This window comes from Carya illinoinensis, chromosome 12 (assembly GCF_018687715.1).
Source record: "Carya illinoinensis cultivar Pawnee chromosome 12, C.illinoinensisPawnee_v1, whole genome shotgun sequence".
Taxonomy (NCBI): Eukaryota; Viridiplantae; Streptophyta; class Magnoliopsida; order Fagales; family Juglandaceae; genus Carya; species Carya illinoinensis.
Genome location: NC_056763.1, coordinates 19,026,838 through 19,050,030, shown reverse-complemented (window position 1 = coordinate 19,050,030; position 23,193 = coordinate 19,026,838). Strand labels below are relative to the sequence as shown.

The window sequence follows — 23,193 nt, the reverse complement described above, 5'->3', positions numbered from 1 at the left end:
TTCGTCACTAAATTTTCTAAAAAAACGTGTCATAATATTCTATTTAATTAATTACATACTATATAAAATAATTTAATAATTATTCAATTCTATATAAATTTAATATATACTAATAATATATAAATACCATATATAAAGTTTTCAAACCTAAATCAACCTCTGGTGATATATTACTGTAATCTAATTGTAAAAATTAATACTTAATAATATAGATTAAACCTATAAGTGCTATCAGTATAATTTTGAGACTAAAAATAATAAAGTAAGCCCAAAGTAATACAAACTGAATGTAAAGCAAGTTCAAATTACAAGTCTACGTGTTTCATACTTTGCAGAGGTCACATGATAACTTCATTTGTGAACGAAAGAGTAACTGAGCAATAGAGGAAGACTCGAGACTCACTAAGTGAGAGGGAAAATGCGACAGAGCTGGGTGACTGAGTCAAAGACTACAATGGGCGACTAATTGAGTTCCTTTGTGCATGGTGGTGGAACACTGAGGCAAAGAAAAGTTCAATGCCATTAGACTGAGAAGATAATGGGAAAAAGGAGGAAAGAGATCAAATGTAGGCTTACAGGAACATTGCAAGGTTGACAAAAGGCTTTCGGTCAATTGATTTTGTGTAGACTGAGTGGTTTTCCAACTCTCCCTACGGCGGTTGTCAGCAGGTAGAAGCAAAATACTCGCAGAAGTAATTAGTCACTTACGGTTGAGAGGGAAAATGATAGAGGAGAAAGGCAGGGTCAACACCCATTGTGGAGTGTAAGGAAAATTTACTGGTTGGCGTATTATGTTGTCCCCAATCGGTGGATGGATTTGGTACGTTAGAGGTTAGTGATGTCTGAGTTTGTACTAGTTTCCCCAACTGGTGGGTAATACTTAGCTTCTAGTGGCTGGATGACGTCGACTTGGAAAGTTGGGCTTCTCGTTTTGGTACTTGGGGTGATAGGAGCTATTGGTGCTCTATCTCTTTTATGAAAAACAGGGGTTGGTGGTTATACAAGCTTGATAATACTGTTGGCATGAGGGAGGAGATCCAGGTTGTTGGGATGGTGAATGATAGTGCTTGGCTCTTGGCTAATGAGTATGTGAGGAAGTCTATGGCTGTTGGCTATGGTGATTGATGTGAGAGTAGACTATTGCGGTTTTGAGGAGATTGTAGGAGAGATGCTCAACGGGTTCCAATTTTGTCTATTACTGACTATAGTAGCTTCAATCTGCTGAAAGGTCTTCCTAAAGGAGGGGGAGAGGAACGAAAGCTTAAAATATTTAAATACATTTATCCCATTTATAAATAAAATTAATAATAATAATAATAAAATCAACAACATGTATGTTACAAATTTCCCTCTTATAAGAAATCTCATCCTCGAGATGAATTATACCTCAATAATAATAAAAAAAAGAGGTTAGAGATATTTTTATCCCTCATGGCATCCATACGTTCCCAAGTGGCTTTTCTCCCAATGTGGTGACTCAAGAGCTCCTTGACCATTTGGATAGTTTTGTTTCGTAGGACTTGGGTCTTCTGCGCTAATATTCCCACTAGATACTCTTCATAGACAAGGTCATCACAAATCTGGAGGAGCTTGTACTCCAATACATGTTTGGGGTCCGAGACATATTTCTGGATCATAGAGATATGGAACACATCGTCAATAGCAGATAATTGAGGTGAAATTGTTAATATGTACATTGTAGATCTTAAAGGGCCTATGTACCTCAACTTCCACTTTTTACCAAATCCCCTTATCTCTTTAATTGGCGCAACCTTAAGGAATACTTTGTTTTCTACTTCAAATTCTAATTCTCGTCTCCATTCATTTGCATATTTCTCTTGTCTTTATTGTGTAACTACAATTTCTTCTCGATAATTGAAGTTTTCTCAGACATGTCTTGAATAATTTCTTGCCCAAGTATCTAAAAGTCTCCCACTTCATCCCAATAGAGGGGTGGCTCACACTTACATCCATAGAGAACCTCATGTGATGTTGCCTGAATACTCTCCTTGTAGTTGTTGTTATATGCGAATTCAATAAGTGCTAAATACCGTATCTAACTACCATTAAACTCCATCATACATGCTCTGAGCATATCTTCTATGATCTGAATTGTCCTTTCTAATTGACCATGAGGATGGAATGTTGTACTGTAAGTTAGTTGAGTTCCCAACTCCTTTTGTACATTCCTCCAAAAAGCCGAAGTGAACTGAGTATCTCTGTCAGAGACAATCTTAGATGATATCCCATGTCATCTTACAATTTCTCTGGCGTATAGCTCTACCAATCTATCCATGTAGTATGTCATCTGAATAGCGATAAAGTGTGCTGATTTTGACAATCGGTCAACAATCAACCATGTTGCCTCCTAGCCTTTTAGTACCTTAGGAAACCCCGAAACAAAATTCATTCCAATCTCATCCCAGGTCCAAATTGTTATAGGAAGTGGCTAAAATGTACCTTAGGGCCCCTAACGCTTTGCTTTGACCTATCGACAAGTCAAACACTATGCTACTCATGTCACTACCTCACCCTTCATTCCATTCCACAAAAAATGTTTCTTTAAATCTTAGTACATTTTGGTACTACTTGAGTGAACTGTATACAACGAACAATGAGCTTCTGTTAAAATCAAATCCCTAATCTCTCTATCATTAGGTACACATAATCTCCCTCTCAACCTCAGGGTGTGATCATTTGATACTAAATAGCCGGACCTCTTGCCTTTTAATATCTCTCCTTTTATCTTTGTCAACTATATATCACTGGCCTGGCAACCTTAGTTTGGTCCATCAATGTCACACCTAAGTTTAAAATATTTAGTCTGGCCTGGGTATCCGACTACCTAAATATTTGCTCATTCGATATCCAACAATATATACTTTTGGGAGATATACATGGTACCAGTGTATTGGAGGACAATTTCCGACTAAGGGCATCTGCTATAACATTTGTTTTGCCTGGATAGTAATTAATACTACAATCATAGTCCTTCAAGAGTTTCAACTATCTACGTTGCCTCATATTTAGCTCCTTTTGCGTGAAAATAAAAAATATTTTAGACTCTTTTAATCGATATAAATCTCTCACCTCTCTCTATAAAGATAATGTCTTCATATATTAAAGGTAAATACCATGCCACAAGCTCTAGATTGTGTGCCATATAATTATGCTCATAGTTTTTAAGCCTTCAGGAAGCATATGCAATAACTTTTCAATGTTGCATTAAAACACAAAATCCCTTCAGCGAAGTATCACTGTATGTAAGAAACCCACCATTTCCTGAGGGGATAGTAAGAACTAGCACAGTGACTAATCTTTTCTTCATGTTCTGAAAACTCTTCTCACGTTTATCCATCTATAAGAACTTCTCATTCTACCTTGTTAACCTTGTTATTAGAGTTGTGATACTCAAAAATCCTTTTATAAATCTTCTATAATAACTGGCAAGACTTAAAAGAAATTTTGTACCTCATTAACATTACTTGGCTTGGCCCATTTCACTATTGTTTCAATCTTTGTCATTTCTACCAAGATTCATTTTCTTGATACCACTTGTTCCAAGAAAGTGATCTATTGTAACTAGAACTCACATTTCTTGAATTTTGTAAGGACCCTCAAGTGATCTTCGTATTCTCTACTACATCAAGGGTAAATAAAGATATCATTAATAAAAACTACCACAAACTCGACTAGATAATCCTTAAAATCTCTATTCATAATATCTATGAAAGTGGTGTGAGTATTAGTTAAATCAAAAGACATTATAATAAACTCATAATAGTATTGTGTCCGAAATGCCAATAATTTAGTAGAAATCTATAATATTGAGCCGTAAAGGCCAATAATTTAATGCTGTTTTTTCATTTTTTGGTCTATTTAAATTTATGTGTTTTAACCATTTTCTTTTTATATTATTATAGAGATAAGGTAGATAAAATATTTCATCTATGTTTGAAATCTTCGATTGATTTCTAGAAGTTTGAGGTACATACCACATCTGTGGTTGTTGTGTGCTTACTTTCGGAAATTCGAGAATGATTTGTATTTATATTTATATTTCTAATTCTGCCGTGTTTTTAAATTTGTAAAATCATTGTAACCGACGTGTTATGACTCTATAATTATTGCTAATTTAGATTTAATTTTTGAAAGATTTTACGACTACTTTTTCATTCTACTCTTTTTCCATTATAATGAAGAGTGATAATCCATTAATCTTTAAATTTTTTTAAAAAAAAAAAAGTTTTAATAATAATAAATGTGTCATATTTTATAATAAAATAAAAATAGGATAAAAATATAATCTATAGCATTACAATTAATTTCTGATGATGTAAATATTAAAGAAAATGTTATTTGAACTAATAATTTCTACCGATAAAATGGATTATTTTTTTAAATTTTTTTAATTTAATTATTAAGAAAGTATTTATTAATAAATTGATATTATTTTTTATTTTTTAAAAATATGTAAAAATATATTAAAAAATAATTAAAAATAAATAAAAAATGTATTTACACTTGTCAATTGACTTTCTTTATCAACCTCGGTTTGAGTAGCATTATCTAAATTTTAATCTCTAAATTGAACAATGGCCTAAAAATTTAAAATAAAAGAAAAATTATTATAAAAAAAAGGTAATATTATTCTTTTTTTGCTATTTGAATCTATATTAAAAGTCCGAAAACGTGATGTTGTTGCATATTAATCTAAAAAAAATAAGTTCAATCAGCCAATGTAATTATATAATTTAATTAAAAATCAATTCAATTTTATAAAAATTAATCTTTTTTACTTTTGAAGTCAATTTTTATATAATCAAATTTTTTTAATTAAATTATATAATTATATTGATTGATTGAATTTATTTATTTATAAATTATACAAAAAGGTAATGTCTAAAAGCTTTTAATTCACATTCAAATAGCACAAAAAAAGCAATGAATAATAATAATATTAGATATAGTTAGAAAAATATTACGTACTTTTTTAATAAAAAGTAGAATTTATTATTAAAAATTTATTTTTTTATACGAGTCTCATATTTATTTATTTTTTTAAAAATTATTGGACACTTACATTTTTTATAATTATAAATATTATTTTTTATGAATAATAATCATTCCCATAAAAAAAAAATGAAATTGTGGAAAAGGTAACTTAACCATGGTCTATTCTGGACCAAAATAAACTGTAGTTAAGGAACCCAAGGGCCCAAAGACTTTACAGGTAATGCGAGCTGGATAAGAATCATAATTGCGGGCAACAGTCAAAACTACGGCTAGATAGTCGACACGTGGACGGACAGATTTCGCCTCAACAACCGACTCACGCCTTTATGCGAGGTTAAAATTAGGGTTAGGTTTAGATCGGATTCGCCTAGAACTCATTCATTCGCCTCTGTTTGTTTCTCGGAAGGAAACTCTCTCTCTCTCTCTGTGAAAAAAATCTGTTATTTGATGCTTTTCCCGATCATGGAGATGGAGCGCGTGACGGAATTTCCTCACACGCACATGGATAGGCGACCCGCAAAGAGGGCGCGTTTGGGCTGGGACGTTCTTCCTCAGGCCCCCAAGGTATAATCTTTCGCCTCCTTCCCAGCTAATGATTTCAGATCCGATTATTTTCCATGATAACAAATCATGTTTTTCAAGATCTTGATCTGGTCTGATTTCTGCGTGTAAGCTGTGTTTTATTACAGATTTTCCTTTTCTTTCGCCAGATCTGCTATTCGGTATATTGGTTTTATTAAATCCCCCCTCTCCCCTAATTTTAATATCAAATCATGTATATGAATTTTGTTCGTTTTGAAAGAAAAGGCAGATCTACCTACTTAAAGATATGGATCTGACTCCGTATGCATACGTATACATCTATGTACTTATTTTGATTGGGATCTGCTACCGTCAATCAAATATTTATACCTTTTTACTGGAAATTTTTGTATAGATCCTTTAGTCGTCGAGATTTGGGTCTCGCTGAAGAGTGGGTTAGGTTGATGTCATAAAATACGTTTGCTTGGAACTAGATCTGCACTTATTTGATTGGAATTTCTGGTTCGAGTATATTCTGGATTTTTTTATTCCGACCATATAGCGGTACTCGTTCTTTTGGTTGAAGAATCAGTGAAATTAATTTATTCTGGAGAAATTCTATTTGGTTTTCATTATTTTGTGAAAAAGATATCAAAAAAGGGAAAGTTCAATGGATATTTTTACGCATTAAAAATATATTGATCCAAATTTATTTCGTTTGTCTTGCCCATAACACTCGGATCAATATATATTATTTGTGTGCTTAGTCTACACCTTTCTTCCTACATGATTTACTGGGTTCCTTATTTTAATTTATACTGTTATGGTTTCACTGTGATATTTGGGAATTTTTAATCAAGGGATGTTGGCAAAGGTTGTTAAGAAATGGGGAGGGGTGTGAATATAATTTGATCTCTTGAGTGGTACATGAATGGATGGCTGTGTGTAGGCTCAGGTAGGAATGTTTTGTGGACAAGAGGTTGGGAATCTTACGAGCTTTGCACCTTCAAGAGCACCCTCAGACCATACCACTTGTTCATCTTTATATGAGAAGGGAGTGGCACGAAATGGTTCTCCCCCAAGGCGAGATGATGACAAAGATGGGCATTACATGTTTGAGCTTGGAGAAAATTTAACTTCTCGCTGTAATTTCACTTTACCATCATTAAAGACATTTATGCTTATTGTTTGTCAGATTTATGAAATTGAAAATGCTAACAATTCCTTTTCATATATTTTTATTTACTAGTTTTTGTTCTTGCAGTAGGATAGGGTTTAAGTTTATACGTCACAGTTATGTTAGATTTCTCACTCTAAATTCTTTCGACTTCAATTAGAAATGGTTATGATCTACATATAACTAGGCATGCAGGAAATTAGGTGTCTATTGGTTGTGGGTTTGTATTTGGATCGATTTTATTAAATCAATTTCTAGATGTATCTACTTTAATTTTCTAAACGTTTTTATGTCTTTGTTGATGTTTGCAGACAAGATCCACAACAAAATGGGTGAAGGTACTTTTGGACAGGTTTTGGAGTGCTGGGATAGAGAAAAGAAGGAAATGGTTGCCATCAAAATTGTCCGTGGAATTAAGAAGTATCGTGAAGCAGCTATGATAGAGATTGAAATGCTACAACAACTTGGTAAACATGATAAAGGTGGCAACCGGTGAGTACTTTGTTTATTGGTTAACTTTTTTTTCTACCCATAATGGTACTATTAAGAAGCTTTCATGAGCTCTTTGGCAATTGGCAATTGTTAAATGGGTTTATTCCTTGCAGTTGTGTGCAAATACGGAACTGGTTTGACTATCGTAACCATATCTGTATTGTAAGTATATGATTGATTTCATCATGGATTAATTTCCCCAACTCACAAATAATTTGGGGTTAAGACTTGTGGGTGAATTCAAATGGTGTCCACAGGTGTTTGAGAAGCTTGGACCAAGCTTATACGATTTTCTACGGAAAAACAATTATCGCTCATTTCCCATTGATCTAGTCCGTGAGATTGGCAGACAACTATTGGAATGTGTAGCATGTGTGTAGTAATTTTCTATGCTAGTTACTTTTTCACTTTTTAATATGATTCTCTGCCTTGCTATTATCTCTTTAGTCTGTTTGGTCTGAATGTGATATGCTGATTAATCTCCATTTACTTTATATACTGATTAAAAAAATCTCCATTTACTCTTTAGTGATATTGTTGGGTCATATACATCATTCACTTTTATCTCCATTTCTTTCATTCATCAAATACATAAAATCATTGGAATAGGCTATGAATGATGTTGGTTTGCAATGCTTTCACTGACTGGGTCCAGCGTCTAATTTTTTCTGGTTTTGTTTCCTGAATATTTTCGTGTTAATTGGCATTTGCAGTTATGCATGACTTGCATCTGATACATACTGACTTGAAGCCAGAGAATGTACTCCTAGTTTCTTCAGAATATGTGAAAGTTCCTGATTACAGGGATTATAAGGTGTTTTTCTTTGTTTATTTGACTCACTCTCTCTATGTATATGTATATATATATATATATATATTGGTTGACATTAAGATTCAGTTTTAGCTGGTAACAACATGCCATGCCTGGCTTTGGCATTTTGTTTGCACCGTTAAATGCATTTTATTTTTGCTGCTTATACTATTTGCTTTTTGACAAATGAATGGCTCTGGAGAGCATTTCTTCTAAAATATGCTGCCACATGCAGAATTCTTCCCGATCACCGAAAGATGGCTCCTACTTTAAAAGAGTGCCCAAGTCAAGTGCCATCAAGGTGATTGATTTTGGCAGTACAACTTATGAGCGTCAAGATCAGAGTTATATTGTGTCTACACGACATTACCGTGCACCTGAGGTCATCCTTGGTTAGTTTTTTATTTGGAAACAAAATTTCATGTTTGTTTTTTGCTATATTACAGCATTTGAACTGAATTTTTTTCAACGATTTTATAGGACTTGGATGGAGTTATCCTTGTGATATATGGAGTATTGGTTGCATCATAGTGGAGTTGTGCACGGTACTTCTGTGAATCTTTTTAGTTGTGACAGTATGATTATGAATGATTAATATTATATTTATGCATATTATACGGACCAATTTATAGGGCGAGGCATTGTTTCAAACACACGAGAATTTGGAACATCTAGCTATGATGGTGCGGGTGTTTGGTCCATTACCACAACACATGTTGAAGAGAGTAGAGTAAGTTGTACACAGAGGTTCCTACACTTCAATTTTGATTTTGAAGGGAATATTTAATGATTAATCTCATTTATTTGGATTGGTCCTTCCAGTCGACATGCAGAGAAGTATGTTAGAAGAGGTAGATTGGATTGGCCAGATGGTGCAACTTCAAGGGAGAGTATTAAGGCTGTAATGAAGCTTCCCCGGCTTCAGGTTTCTACACATCAAATACTTGCATGAATTCCAATATGACCTTTGCAAAGTTTTATGCTAACTAATCTATTATTATCTTCAATATTTTGTTTCCAGAACCTGATAATGCAGCATGTTGATCATTCAGCGGGGGATCTCATACATCTATTGCAGGGGTTGCTTAAATACGATCCGTCGGATAGACTAACAGCTCGTGAGGCCCTTAGGCATCCATTCTTTTCTAGGGACCATCTTAGGAGATGAGTCCGGTCCAGCACATTGAGGTTTCGCTTCTTGTGGGTTTACAAGGAAGAGGGAATTGCTGGGAATATGCCTCCAGCCGGGCATCTTTTTGGCCAGTCCAAGGATTGATGTTAAAATCTGAATGTTGTAAATATCACGCACTGACTGAAAGGTGGCCTGCCGGTGTCCAGATTGTCTCACACTCTCACCTCTGTGGCATACCTCTCTCCATTCAATCGCTGCTTTGATCATTTTGATTTGGTAGTTTTTAGGTTGCATTGTACCTAGTGGCTAGTCTTTGGATCATCAGCTAACAAAATTCTGAAGTATATACAAGGAAATGGTATTTTGACTTAGTTGTGAACTATTTGAATGATGGATTGAATTTTCTTTAAATATTAAAATCTTAATAAGACCCTGACTCTGCGAGCCTTGCCATCTCTCCTCTAATCTTCCATGTTATAGAATCATGTTCAGAAAAGTCTTACGGAAGTCACTACCGAATCAGATGAGGCTTTTCCCTTGCGCCTTATTCATTGATACACAATATATTAGCTATAGGGTACGGTAAATACGCGGTAATTATATTATTGGCAACGTGTACGGACATACTTCAATTTGTTAATGAATTTAAAAATGTTAATATGAAATTATTAAACTATTTTTATATTTCAAGGATCAAAAAGTGATCCTAGTCGATCAAAAATGATCCTAGCCATCCGGGTATTAAGAGAGGATTTTAAGGAAGCTCACAACACTTTCTATGTAGCCCTTCGGTAGTACGAATATATACCAAGATCTAAAGCATCATTTATGATGGGAAGGAATGAAGAAGAATGTGGTAAAATTTATAAACAAGTGTTCTATACTTGTTAAAGCTTTAACACATTAGAAAAGAGCAGGAGTGTTTTATATGCTACATGATATTATCTAGCTTTATTGCATCCCTCCTTTCCTTTTAGTTTGGTTTTCACGGTACGTAGTATTTTATATGCAATTATGATATTATTCATGATCGCTTTTCACGGTACGTAGTATTTTATATGCAATTATGATATTATTCATGATCAATCTATCCGGAATAATAGCACTTTGACTGTTTGAAATAAGGGATGGAAGGACTTTCTTCAACCTATTAGTTAGCATTTTGGAAACAAGCTTATGTAGCACCTTACACAAACTAATGAGTCGAAATTCACAAACTGCTAGAGGGATTATCAACCTTTAGAATTAAAGCACTATGAGTAAAGTTAATACAACAGTTCAAACTCCCCTCCCATTCAAGAAACTAAAGATAGCTTTGCATACCTTCTCTCCTATTACACTCCGGTAGGCCTGGTAGAAGTAGGCCCCATAGCCATCTGGCCTTGGGGATTTAAGGGGACCCATCTGCTGTAAGGCAGCTTCAAAATCTCAGCCAACAAACTCCTTCAACACCTTAGCATTCATAGCACCAGTAACTTTTGGTTCCACTACTGTTAAACATTGGTCAATTGCTTGCTCCATGGATTGAAGAGCTGAAAATGCTTTGGAACTACCGAAGGAAAACCTCTTATCCAAGACACGCTGAACAAAAGTAGCGGTTGAGATGGGTTACAGCAGGTTCTGGGTCCTACATAATTAATGCACAAAACAATTTAGGAAGCCAATATATCTCCTTGAAAAATGACCCACCTCACATGGGTTTGTCCTATGGTCGGAAGCTTTGAGGAATTCACGCCTACCGTTCCAAATCTAATCAAGGTCGAACAGCTCAGACCACACTCAGAAGCAACAAAGATTCAAGAATAGGAGCGAAAGATAGAAAAAGAAAGCCAGGAGGAGGCTTCAACTGTACACAGCTAAAAAAAGAAAAGACTCTATGTTCTGATTTTGTGAAAGTGAAGTTGGAATATTTTAGACATTTTGTGAAAGAATCTACATTGAATATTTGTCTAAAAAAGACTTTGACACTGTCTTCAACCTCGATATTTTAGACATTTTCGGTATTCGGATTCACTTGGCATGAGCACTGAAGCATGCGATAGCATTGACATTGCTAGAAATTTAATCGTCTTCGGGCTGAAATTTGGTTAAGTTGTTCAAATGTCAAATCAGTGTCACCTGCCTATTTAGACCAATACAGATATTTCATTAGTACGATTGAAGTTAAAAAAGGAAAGAAAGTGGGACTTCTATCATCTATCCCCGTATGTTGGGCCAAGATTGTTCTATCCGAATTTAAGAGTCTTAAGTGTGAGAGAGAGACAAACACGTGAAGTTCACTGTCGTTAAATCACACTTGTCCCAAAACTCTAAATTGATTGGAAGAGAGATTCAAAAATCCCAACTATATACTAACAATATGACTCAGTTTCAACCGTGGTCCTCAAATTTAATAAGAGGTTTGACAATCTTTGTCTTGAACAAGTGGCCTTGAAAAAATAAGCAGGTGGTTACCATCATCCAAAAGCGCTGTGTCCATACTATACTCTAGGTATAAACTACTCTGATTTCACATGGCAAAACCAGTGCAGCGTGGGCTTGAAATTTGCTAAGGTTTTATAATCTTTAGGCTAAAACCAGGCTGATGTTTGTTATGTGTCAAATACTTGTGATTATCTAGACACTTACCGCAAAATCTTTGAAGCAGAAGGAAGAGCTAAACAAGGAATGGATCCAATGACCTTGCTGCATAAATGGTGGCAACTTCTACATTCAAGCACACTGCTAAATCTTTTCCTCTTCTCCCTGCTTCTCCTCTTCTCCTTACTGCATCTCCTTAAGCTCACTAGAGGTAGAAAACTCAATTTCCCTCCCTCTCCTCCTAAATTGCCAATAATTGGCAACCTTCACCAGATAGGGACACTCCTCTACCAATCTCTCCATGCTCTTTCTGAGAAGTATGGCCCTATTCTGCTATTACGCTTTGGAAATTCCCCATTTCTTATAGTTTCATCCTCAGAAATAGCTCGGGAGCTCATGAAGGACCATGATGTGGTTTTCTTGAATAGGCCCCAAATAAGGGCAGCAAATGTACTTTTCTATGGATGCACTGACATTGCTTTTTGTCCCTATGGTGAGTATTGGAGACAAGCCAAGAAAATCTGTGTTCTTGAGATTTTAAGCCAAAAAAGGGTGCAAGCATTTCAGTTTGTGAGAGAAGAAGAAGTTGCAGAGATGGTCGAGAAGATACGAAGCTCGTGTATGAATGGAGCAGCAATTGAAATAGGTGAGATGCTTGTTACTATCTCAAACGACATAACTTCTAGATCCTCCCTTGGTCAGAAGTATGGAGGAGAAGAAGGTAGCATGAATTGTGGGCAGTTATCAAGGAAGGCAATGGAAGTAATAGGAGCATTTTGCTTTGAAGACCTCTTTCCATGGCTGGGATGGGTTGATGTTCTGACCGGATTTTCTGCAAGATTGAGGAAGACTTCTAAAGCATTACATGCAGTCCTTGATCAAATAATTGAAGAACATGAAAATAGAGGGGATAGCAACCAATCTGATAAGAAAGATTTTGTGGATATTCTTCTCCATATTCAGAAGAATGGCATGCTTGATATCGATATCACAAAAGACAATATCAAAGCACTCCTACTGGTATCTCTCCAACTCACTCACTCATTCAGACACACATGACCAAAACTAAGTACTTCTTTTGTCTTCTTGCAGGACATGTTTGTGGGAGGAACTGATACCACTGCCACAACCATGGAATGGGCAATGGCAGAGCTTGTGAAAAATCCTGGTGTGATGAAGAAAGCCCAAGAAGAGGTAAGAACAGTGGTGGGAGAAAAATCAAAAGTAAATGAGGCTGATCTAGATCAAATGGAGTACTTAAAGTGCATTGTCAAAGAAACTTTGAGGTTACATCCTCCTGTTATGGCTACTCGCAGCACATCTGCAAGTGCTAAACTTGTAGGTTATGATATTCCTCCCAGAACAACCATCTTGATCAACACATGGGCAATTCAAAGGGATCGCAAGTTATGGGACAGGTCAGAGGAGTTTCTCCCAGAGAGATTTCTTAACAACTCCGTTGCTTTCAAAGGCCATCATGACCAATTCATCCCCTCTCGTAGGGGACGAAGGGCATGCCCTGGGATGTCATTCAGCATCATAGAAGCTGAATATGTGTTGGCCAATCTCCTCTACTGGTTTGACTGGGAGTTGCCTGATGGTGCAACTGTGGAGGACTTTGACATGACTGAGATTTATAGGCTACTCATTCGGAGGAAAACATCTCTTCTCCTTGTACCAGTGCTGCATTCTACTTAATAAGACATCCATAGTCATCTGTTTGTTATGTTTTTTCTATCTATCCATTGCCATAGAGCTGTCTCCTTAATGATATTAAGAACTTCTTTGTTGGTAATCTCTGATATTATTTTTTGTAGACTGAATACAAATGCAAAAGTGCATCAACCAAAAACACATTTCTTTCACTCTACAACATTGATTTCTGTCCGAATGAATTTTTCGAGCAGCATTAACTACTCAATAAACCGAAAAGGAAGGAAGAAGTGGCACCACTTCTGAACTAACATACAAAACACCAATAATTGTGCTCTGTAATGGGAGTTCTCCTCCAGAAATCCCTTGGCCAAATGTAAAACAAGCTTAACACCAAAGATGGGGAGTGTTCTTCCAAAACAGGATTCATGAATTCCTTCAATAAATACCTTCAAGAGTCTAGTAAATACCCACCTGTTAATAATCGCCTATTTAGCTGATAGAAACTGATGAAACATAACTTCATTTGCAAATACATAAGTTCATTTGCACATCTTCTAGGTACCTTGATTCTAAAGTCATCAGGATCATCATCTTGGAATCCTGGGCTTGTTTCTATGAGGCTTTGCTCTTTCGCAAATCATTCAAAATATCTTTTGGAAACTGCAGCAAAAGGAATCTGACCATGAGAAACTGTCCATGACCTTATGAGAAAATCTGAGCAGGTGCAACTGCTATCAGATTGTGTGCGTATATTACTCAAAGTTAAGATGTTTGACCAAATGAGAATCTAAGTGGTATCAGATTTGAATAGTCTAATTTCATTAAACTTATATAAGATTTCAAAAAAGTGTACGAATCTAAGACCCACGTAAAGAAAAACTCAATTCTTAAAAGAGTAATGTTGCGTATTATAAATATGATGCAGTCGTTTTGAAAAAAAGTAAAATTTATTATTAAAAAATTAAAAAATTTTTTTATGTGATCTCGTATTTATTTATTTATTTTTAAAATAATTGTATGATGCTTACAAATTTAAGACAACTATCATTTCTAAAAGAACAAATATTAGAAAGCATTGAATAAAACGAATAGACATTAATTTCCATACTCTTAACTTGACATCCACGAAAACTCAAATCCATAATTTCTTTTGTCCATAACTTTAAAATTTTCTTTCAAGCATCAAACCATTTAAAAACTTGGCATAAAGGAGTGCCAGGCCCATAAATAATTAAATAATGAGTAATATTAGATACAAATTTAAGATGTGTACATTTTGTATATTTTCTTTAAAAAAAATTTTTTGTCCAACATTAGAAAATGATTTTTTTATTTGAATTTTATATTTACTCAATTTTTTTTAAAGGAAATACGCGTGGTTTATACACCTTAAGACTGTAAATATCACTTCTCTTAAATAAAATGATATGTACAATTTTAAGAAGTATAAATCTTGTACACTCTTTTTAAAAAAAATTAGACAAATCTGATATCCACATAAAAAAATTAACTTTTTAATAATGAGTCATATTTTTTTATTCAAATAAAATATAAGAAATTACACATATTAAAACTGTATTTAACATTATTAATTAATTAAATAAATAGATATTTGGACTCGATCTTCTTTCAAAAATGTTAGAATTTTCTACTTCCTTCTCAGATCATCTTTCCTTAAAATAAGATGATTAAAATATATAAATAATTTGAAATAAAATCTAGAAAACAACTTATAAAGAAAAATAAACAAAATCGAGAGAAATTATGCACCACGCGTCTCATTCCAGCAGATAATATATATCTCGTGGGTGGGTGTATGAATATATTATGGGTAAATTGGCAATTCCCAAAAAAAAAAAAAAAAAAAAAAAAATGAAATTCAATTGGCAAGTGTGTAATTATAAGTGGAAGAAAGGGTATTTTAGTAATTCTGTCTAGCGCAACTAACTACCTAACTTCACGCGCGGAACAACCTCTCACCTCGATGAAAGCAATGCCGACAGTGTATTGTTCCAAATTCCGTCTCCACCAAAACGCTGTCGTGTATTCTCTGCGGAGCACAGGATCTCCGCGTTTTGATGCGTCCTATAAATACCCAAAGCAACCTCCTTCTCCTGTCTCCACCAGACGCCGAAGACTGATCGGTTTTTCTCATCGTCGACGAACCGTACGTACTTCTTGACTCTCTCTCTCCGTTTACACTTGCTCTTTGCTACTTTCTCTTTTCTCGGTTGGTCTCTCTCTCTTTGCCATTACCCCACCGACTTAGTTTTTCGGTTATCTACAAAGAATTTGAGCTCTGTATTGTAGATTTCATTGTCCCATGTGCATTTATGTTTGTAATCTTTGCTTAAAATGAGCGCCTCAAATTTCTATTATGAGTCAATTAATTCATTTGAGTTTTCATGTTTTTGAGCAAAGGTATAAAAGCTGGGGCCTATTAACAGGATCTGTTTTGAACATTGAGTGGCTTGGGCCTAAGGTGTGCTCTCCATGTAAAGGAGTACCTTGATGGTTTTTGCATCTGAAAGATGCCATCGGTAGTTCGCTTTGGGTGTACTAGAGGCTGAATTTTATAATATAATTTGTTTGATCATCTTCTTTGTCAATAGACGTAGGGTTTTATGCTCAATCATGTTTTATTCGGTACTCTCTTCTCTATACGATTGCTTGGATTGATTTTAATTAACACTGCTGCTGGTGCACCAAACAAGAATCAGTACTTTAGCCGGCACAACAATCATTACTTAAATCTTGTATTGTGTTTGTTTGCTTGGATCATTTGGTTTCCGCGTTGATTGTTATGTTTTATTTTTTGTTGGCAAATTCACGTGTCAAAACATGTTCTTGTGTTAAAATATTCAGTGTTAAGGGGTAAGTTGGTGATGAATTCGATACAGGACTTGAAAGATTCCAGTTTATGTATGTAGTTTTTTGGGAAAAACCTAGTCAAAGTTAAAACGGAAATATATCTTGATCTATACATTGGATGAAGGGAAACTTGGTGACGTTGAAATGTTTATTCAAAATTTTATAACTTTGTATTTCACAGAAAGTTCTCATTTTCAGTGTTTAGTGTGTCAAAACGGGGTTCTCAAGAGAAATTCGATATCCAGACTTATATGTGCATTCAAGAACTTGAATATAAGATACACAGCTGGACATTATCATGGGTGTCTGGACTTATTTTTCTGAATTTGGACAGAATAGCTTGTATGAATGTCCAAACGGAGAGAAGTTTAATTGCACCACAATAAAAATCGTGAAACTCTAGAGAATTCCTAACTTTGCATCTTACCGTCCACCTCAAAACTTACCGTATTGAGGATTCTGAATTCATACAAAAGTCAGCAACTTTTACAGTTTATTTAAAGGGTCTCTATGCATGAAATTCTGTAGAGGAGAAGGCTATGTCACTCGTGATAGGAGAATTTTACTTCCTATAAGTTTTTTTACGTTCACCTTGAGTTTTTGTTAAGGAATCAGGTCATTGATTGGAGTGCTAGGATAGACTAGTTTTTAGAGTTGTTAGATCCAAGCAGAAGCCGCCATGCAAGAATTCTATTATTTAACATCTAAGAAGAAGCCACCATAGTTTTGGGAGAGGAAGCCATATAGAATAAATTTCCAGAGTGGGTTGTTGTCTGGTAGCAAAGGAGTTTGTTACAAGGAGTTGTAAAAGGAGTTATTTGTAAAACTTAATTCTTCTTGTGGATTGATGTTCTGGGTTTTGCTGCCCTAGACTAGAAGGTTTACCTTTGAAGAAGAAAAAAGTTTTACTTCGTCGCCAAATTTCTGTCTCCTGATTTATTTATTGCTTTTGTGATAATTTGGTGTTTATGTAGGATGACATGTCCTAGATTGGTGATTATTATGTTTGTTAGAACGCATATTTATCCCCCTATGTGCTAATTTGGAGTTATATTTCGATTTGTAGACATGCTTCATTATTTGTTAACATTATGAAAAAAATGGAGTTCAACCATTAATTTTGAGTTTATAAAAGCAGGTTTATTGAGCAAATTAAATTTTGCCTCTTTCCCATGGGGGCTTTGGGAATGTTTGTTGGAGGCTTATGAAACCAATTTCTGCAACGTAGTGAAATTTTTTTCAGCACTTCTTAACTTGATGTATTGAATTTCTTTTCAGATGTTTATTTGTTTTGTCCTAGTTTTTGAACTGGGGTTTCTAAATGTGCTAATCATCAAATCTTGGAGCTTTATACCTCCAACATAATTGTAGGCCATTATAATTTTTTTGCCTCACTATTTACTTGGAGAAGTTGCTTTTCATTTAATCCAGTTTTTTGTTCTTTATCTCCTAGCGTTTTAAAAACACCCCCCCCCCCCCTCCCCCCCTCCCCCCCTCCCCTTTTTTCAATAAAAAGAGGAGAGAGTTAACTTCTTTAATGATAAATAGCCCATAATTAGCTACATTATGAACATTTTTTTCACAGAACTTTCTTTAACTGTATTTTCACAGAACGTTTCATGCATTGGTGATTCTATTTACCCTTTAGAGATATGAATGGAGATTCTTTACAAGTGTGTAAAGAAGCCTCAAGCGCAAACTCTAGTTTTTCTTATAAAAATACCCTCAACTTGAAAATCACACGCGTCATAACTGCTAGGATCACAGTTCCTTTTTTCTTTTGCCTTTTTGGTGGGTGGTGAGGCGCTGGTCAATATTAAGTGAAGCATCCCTGCAATTTCATTGATCCTTTACTATTACACTAGATAAGTTTGGCTCATTGAAATTCATTCATTTTACTTGATAGGTTCTTAATGCTAGCTGCACCATGGGCTCAACAGATGGGTCAGCAGGTGCACAAGAGAAGCAACCTCTTTTTTCTTTTGGAGTTATATCAGACGTTCAGTATGCTGATATTCCTGATGGTCGCTCATTTATTGGGATTCCACGATATTATCGGCATAGCATTATTGTATTGCAGAGGGCAGTTCAAAACTGGAACCACCACCAGAAGCTTAAATTTGCAATCAATTTTGGGGACATTGTTGATGGATTTTGCCCAAAGATCCAATCCCTTACTGCTGTGAAGAAAGTTGTCAATGAATTCTCCAAATTCAATGGCCCAGTCTATCACATGATTGGCAATCACTGCCTCTACAATCTTCCACGCAGCGAGTTAATTCCCTTGTTGAAGATTCCAAGTCATAATGATCATGCCTATTTTGATTTTACACCAACTCCAGAATACAGATTCATTGTACTGGATGGCTATGATATCAGTGCCATTGGCTGGCCTCAAGATCATCCAAACACTTTGGAAGCCTTCAATTTTCTTCGTGAAAAGAACCCAAATTCTGAAAAGAACAGTCCATCTGGACTAGTGGGCCTTGAGAGAAGGTTCCTTAAGTTCAATGGAGCAGTTGGGAAAAAACAATTGGAATGGTTAGATGGTATACTTCAAGAAGCATCTGAGTTAAAACAGAAAGTGGTGATCTGTTGCCATCTACCTCTAGATCCTGGTGCTTCAAATACAGAAGCTCTTCTTTGGAATTACGATGAAGTGATGGATGTGATACACAGATACAATTGTGTAAAGGTTTGTCTAGCTGGACATGATCACAAAGGTGGGCACTCAATTGACTCCCGTGGAATACACCACAGAGTCCTTGAAGCTGCCCTAGAATGCCCTCCAGGCACGGACGCATTCGGTTTTGTGAATGTTTATGATGACAGGCTATCACTTATTGGTACAGATAGAATGCAGAGCATGGACATGTGTTTTCAGCCTCAATCAGACTTATGAGAATAACAGTGTTAAAGAACCCTGATACTCATCTGTTAATTACAATGTGGAGTGTACATTATCTCCACAAAACCATTCATTTGGAATCATTGAAAGTATTCAAGATTTAGCTGGGTTCCCTTGCAAAATATCGGAGAGAACAAATTCTTTTGCTCTACCCAATTCTGCTTATGATGGGTAACCCTGCATATACTCTCTGTTAGATCTTCTTTCAGTTCTAATATCCCTTGTACTTCATGTGATACTTGTGTTTTTATCTTGATCTATAGCTACCTGTACCGGCCTTGTGAAACACCAGCCATGCGTGGCCCTTTTCAAAATTTCATGCTCACCTGCTGTGTTCTTATTGTTTTGGTCATGCTGAAGAGCAATGTGATGCTATTAGTGCGTATAATTACTCCAAATATCTGCAAATTGTGGCAGGTCGGTCAGTAACTTGTAGCTTAAGCAACTAACTCCTGAACTTTCTCTAGGATCAATGACATACTGCTTCATATCAGTTGATAGCTTTTTTGTTAATTCCAGCACCCAAAAAGCTACACACACAGTCACACACAGACACACACACAAACACAAACACAAACACAAAGTGTGTGCTCCACAATTATACTACATATATATTTCTCTTCAACTTAGGCCTATACTTCAGACAAAAACTTAAAGGAATTATAATCCAGGTTAATCTATTGGAAGATCATCATGCACTAAAATCATATATTTTGAAATACTCCGTCTCCCCATTAATTGAGATTGTGCAGGCTAGCTCTCAAATTTGATCCCACTCTTAATTTGTTCATTTGTTGATATAGAGATTTAGAGAGAGTAATTACATATGATCATTCAACAAGCCGATGGAGAACTAGTAGATGATCTTGCTATGTGCAATTTATTACAGGCTAATCTGACAGATAGAGTGATGGATCAGGTTATTTTGCTGGAGTTTGGAGTGTTTTCTTCTTATGATGTTTCATATTTTAGCCTTATAATAGCGACTTTGATATCATTGGTTATAGGAAAAAACAACCCTAAAAAACTAGTCTTATGTTACTCTAAGGTACCAATCAAAACAAGTAAAGACAGGTAGGACACATTTTTAGCTGCTACTTTGGGTCTTTGACAATGTTGGCCAAATATGTCAATATTATTACAATCAAACAGATTTGTTCTTACATATTTTCTACAAACAGAGACACTTTCGTACCAAACCCCATCTGAACCCTTAACCAAATCCATTCCATATAAGACTTTCACTACTTAGCAGTCAGGATTATAAATACACTACTTGCTACTATGTGACTACATTAATCATAGAAAAACAACTTAAAAACACATTTTTTTAGAATAATGTTACATACAGTTGTAGAATGAACAAACGTCATGTAGTCACTTTGAAAAAGAGTGAGATCTACTATTAAAAAATTAATTTCTTTTCTTGTGAGTTTCGTATTTATTCATTTTTTTCAAAGTTATTATACTTTTCTTGCGCGTTTGCAACTGTAACTATTATGTGTCGTTCTACATGCAAGCATACCGCGGACGAAAATGCGGACCATTGATGACGTGGTAAGTAAAAAAAAAAAAAAAATCAAAACAGTAAAAAGAAGAGGGAAAACACGAAACGAGCTTCAGAATATTTGTTTCATCTCTCCCGCCCGTCCGTCCGCTGAAGCCTCTGCGAGCACGTCCTCTGCATTTTCGTCGTGGCTGTCGATCTTTCCGATGAGTCCGCCTACGCTGTCCGTTGGGCCGTCCACCACTACATCCACCCCGGTGACGCTGTCATCCTCCTCCATGTAAGCCCCACCTCCATCCTCTTCGGCTCTATCGACCTCTCCATATCCTCCACTGAAGTTGTTGACGAGAACGGCACCACCACCACAGCCACCAAAGCGTCCGAGCAAAAGGTGGAGGACGATTTCGACGCATTCACGGCGTTGAAAGCCGCAGATCTAGCAAGGCCGTTGCGGGAGACGCAGATCCCATACAAGATCCACATCGTGGAGGACCACGATATGAGGGAGAGGCTGTGTCTGGAGGTTGAGAGGCTAGGCCTCAACGCCATCATCATGGGGAGCAGGGGATTTGGTGCGCCAGAGACAGTAAGCTCGGCAGCGTCAGCGATTACTGCGTCTACCACCGTGTCTGTCCCGTCGTTGTGGTGCGATATCTGGACGACGGCGATGGTGGCATGCAAGCCGTGGTTGACGCTAAGGAAGAGGATTTTTTTTTGGGGGGGGGGGGGGGCTTCGCAGAGAAGGGGGAGTGAGGGTGGGGGGTTTCGTAGGGAGGGGAGAGTGAGGGTGGGGTGGCGGGGACTTCGCATAGACAGAAGAGTGAGGGGGGGTGGTTTTCGCATAGACAGAACATAGAAGAGGGAGTGAGCGTAGGAGGTGATTGATGGGGCTGCTACTTGCAGTGCATTGGGGAGTTTGGAGTGAGAAAGAGGGAAAAAAGATTGAAAACCGAAGGAAAACAGTTGAAGAAGAGGAAATGAATTCCCGGTCCAAGCAAAACGCCGCGTTTCATTTTATCCACGTCAGCAATGGTGCGCAACTCGGTCCGCATTCTGCCTGCAACAAGACTTTTCCAACTATTATTTCTCAAAATGTAATAGATTTCATTAAGTTTTGATAGCCAAAATGCAACTATAAGTTTCGGTATATTACAAACGAGTTTTGTTACATAGAAGTTGGTGTTTTAGCACATCATTTATAGTGAGACTCTTTATAATTTAAAAAAAATAAAAACACATAATTTTTTAACATAATTGATATGAAATAACACTTCTAAAATCTAAATAGATTTTATCTTCACCATGTTCCCACTTCCCATAAAACTACACCATGCAAATTACTAGTAACGATTTTATTGGACAAAGGTGAAAGGGGTTAAGAATATTATTATTGTTATATTGCGTCAACTCTTACTTCCGTTCAGACAGTTTTGCCCTTCTCTTCTCGGCAATTAAGAACCCAAGCAAGGACAGAACCGAGAAAGCACTGAAACAGACGGAGGCAATATTGAGCGACGCGTGGCGGCCGGTGATTGCCTGGACATCAAACATATTGGTGGTGTTTTTGGCATCGGTTGTTTGACCGTAAGCCACCTCGACGTCGTCGGAGTCGTAGCCAAAGGCACGTACGAAGTACGTACCCGAGGGCACGTCACGCTCCACCGTCCCCACCGTCCACTAAAGGGTCTGGTTCCGCTTATCGTACGGACTAGAAACGATATTGAACTGACATGCCTTGTCTTTGGCTAGGTTGTCAACCGTCTTCCTCCACGCTCGGTCAACCTGGCTGACGGGCAAGTACCAGCCGCTAGGCTCTGGTTCAGACCCCATGTTAAGGTAATTTTATCAACACCAGCTTTCAGAACTATAAATTTGATCCATAAAAGGTTTCACTCTAATGAACTCAAGTTTCAATATTTAAGAAACCCAAGTGATAAAAATTGCAGATTCTGTATGGTTGATTAACTTTCTTGGACAGTCTCTGTGTGCGCGCGCGCTCTCATCTCAGCAAAAAAATCACTAAACGACAGACTATTCTTGAGAAGTTGGAAATGAAAAACAAAACAGAGACTTCTTTTTTGAGAGAGAGAGAGAGAGAGAGAGAGAGAGAGGTTTGGTACCTTGCCCTTGTTTGAATGAAGCAGTGACTTGCAGGGTTCTTGGCAGAGAAGAGAAGAGAACAATTCCATAACAAGTTGCTGCCATGCAAAAGAAGAGAAGAAGTGAACCTAAGATAGTTGTTCCACGTTTTGGCTCCATTGACACTTGCAATCAGTCACCCAAAGGTAAAGGCTTTGATGATGTAATTCTATATCTATTGACCCTGGGATGGGAAAAAGTACTTGTACTTTCGGTACGTCCCTTTTTATAGAAGAACCCAAAAGAACAATTATGCGTTTTCTTTTTGAATAAAACTATGGGTAAAAAAGTGAGCAGAAATAGTCAAAGGCTCAAAGTATTTGCTGGCGCTTACAAGAAAATGGCTCCTGATCACTTTGAAAGGATGGGGTTGTGAGGACGT

The 23,193-nt window shown here is 36.4% G+C and overlaps 3 protein-coding genes and 2 pseudogenes across 5 annotated transcripts; 4 read left to right on the top strand and 1 right to left on the bottom strand.

Annotated features, from left to right (window-relative positions):
- Positions 1 to 5,370: 5,370 nt before the first annotated feature.
- LOC122289586 (serine/threonine-protein kinase AFC2) lies at positions 5,371 to 9,521 on the top strand. 3 transcript variants are annotated; one of them, XM_043096725.1, is made up of 11 exons: positions 5,371 to 5,580; positions 6,488 to 6,683; positions 7,027 to 7,207; positions 7,321 to 7,369; positions 7,465 to 7,579; positions 7,921 to 8,021; positions 8,254 to 8,410; positions 8,499 to 8,563; positions 8,651 to 8,748; positions 8,841 to 8,943; positions 9,040 to 9,521. In XM_043096725.1, exons 1-11 carry the CDS (start codon positions 5,464 to 5,466, stop codon positions 9,184 to 9,186), a joined length of 1,329 nt encoding a protein of 442 aa, XP_042952659.1. In that variant the 5' UTR covers positions 5,371 to 5,463; the 3' UTR covers positions 9,187 to 9,521. The 3 variants fall into 3 exon arrangements, with proteins under 3 accessions (XP_042952659.1, XP_042952660.1, XP_042952661.1); XM_043096726.1 differs by lacking the exon at positions 6,488 to 6,683 and having other exon boundaries at positions 5,423 to 5,580; XM_043096727.1 differs by lacking the exons at positions 5,371 to 5,580; positions 6,488 to 6,683; positions 7,321 to 7,369; positions 7,465 to 7,579 and having other exon boundaries at positions 7,044 to 7,207.
- A 147-nt stretch (positions 9,522 to 9,668) lies between these two features.
- On the top strand, positions 9,669 to 13,525 carry LOC122289585 (cytochrome P450 71A1-like). The gene is made up of 2 exons (XM_043096724.1): positions 9,669 to 12,750; positions 12,823 to 13,525. The coding sequence occupies exons 1-2, from the start codon at positions 11,818 to 11,820 to the stop codon at positions 13,426 to 13,428; spliced, it is 1,539 nt and encodes a 512-aa protein (XP_042952658.1). The 5' UTR covers positions 9,669 to 11,817; the 3' UTR covers positions 13,429 to 13,525.
- Positions 13,526 to 15,364: 1,839 nt separating this feature from the next.
- LOC122290310 (manganese-dependent ADP-ribose/CDP-alcohol diphosphatase) lies at positions 15,365 to 19,594 on the top strand. The gene is made up of 2 exons (XM_043097945.1): positions 15,365 to 15,553; positions 18,164 to 19,594. Exons 1-2 carry the CDS (start codon positions 15,371 to 15,373, stop codon positions 19,157 to 19,159), a joined length of 1,179 nt encoding a protein of 392 aa, XP_042953879.1. The 5' UTR covers positions 15,365 to 15,370; the 3' UTR covers positions 19,160 to 19,594.
- A 1,107-nt stretch (positions 19,595 to 20,701) lies between these two features.
- LOC122289310 lies at positions 20,702 to 21,425 on the top strand (annotated as a pseudogene).
- A 613-nt stretch (positions 21,426 to 22,038) lies between these two features.
- On the bottom strand, positions 22,039 to 22,502 carry LOC122289308 (annotated as a pseudogene).
- Positions 22,503 to 23,193: the final 691 nt, after the last annotated feature.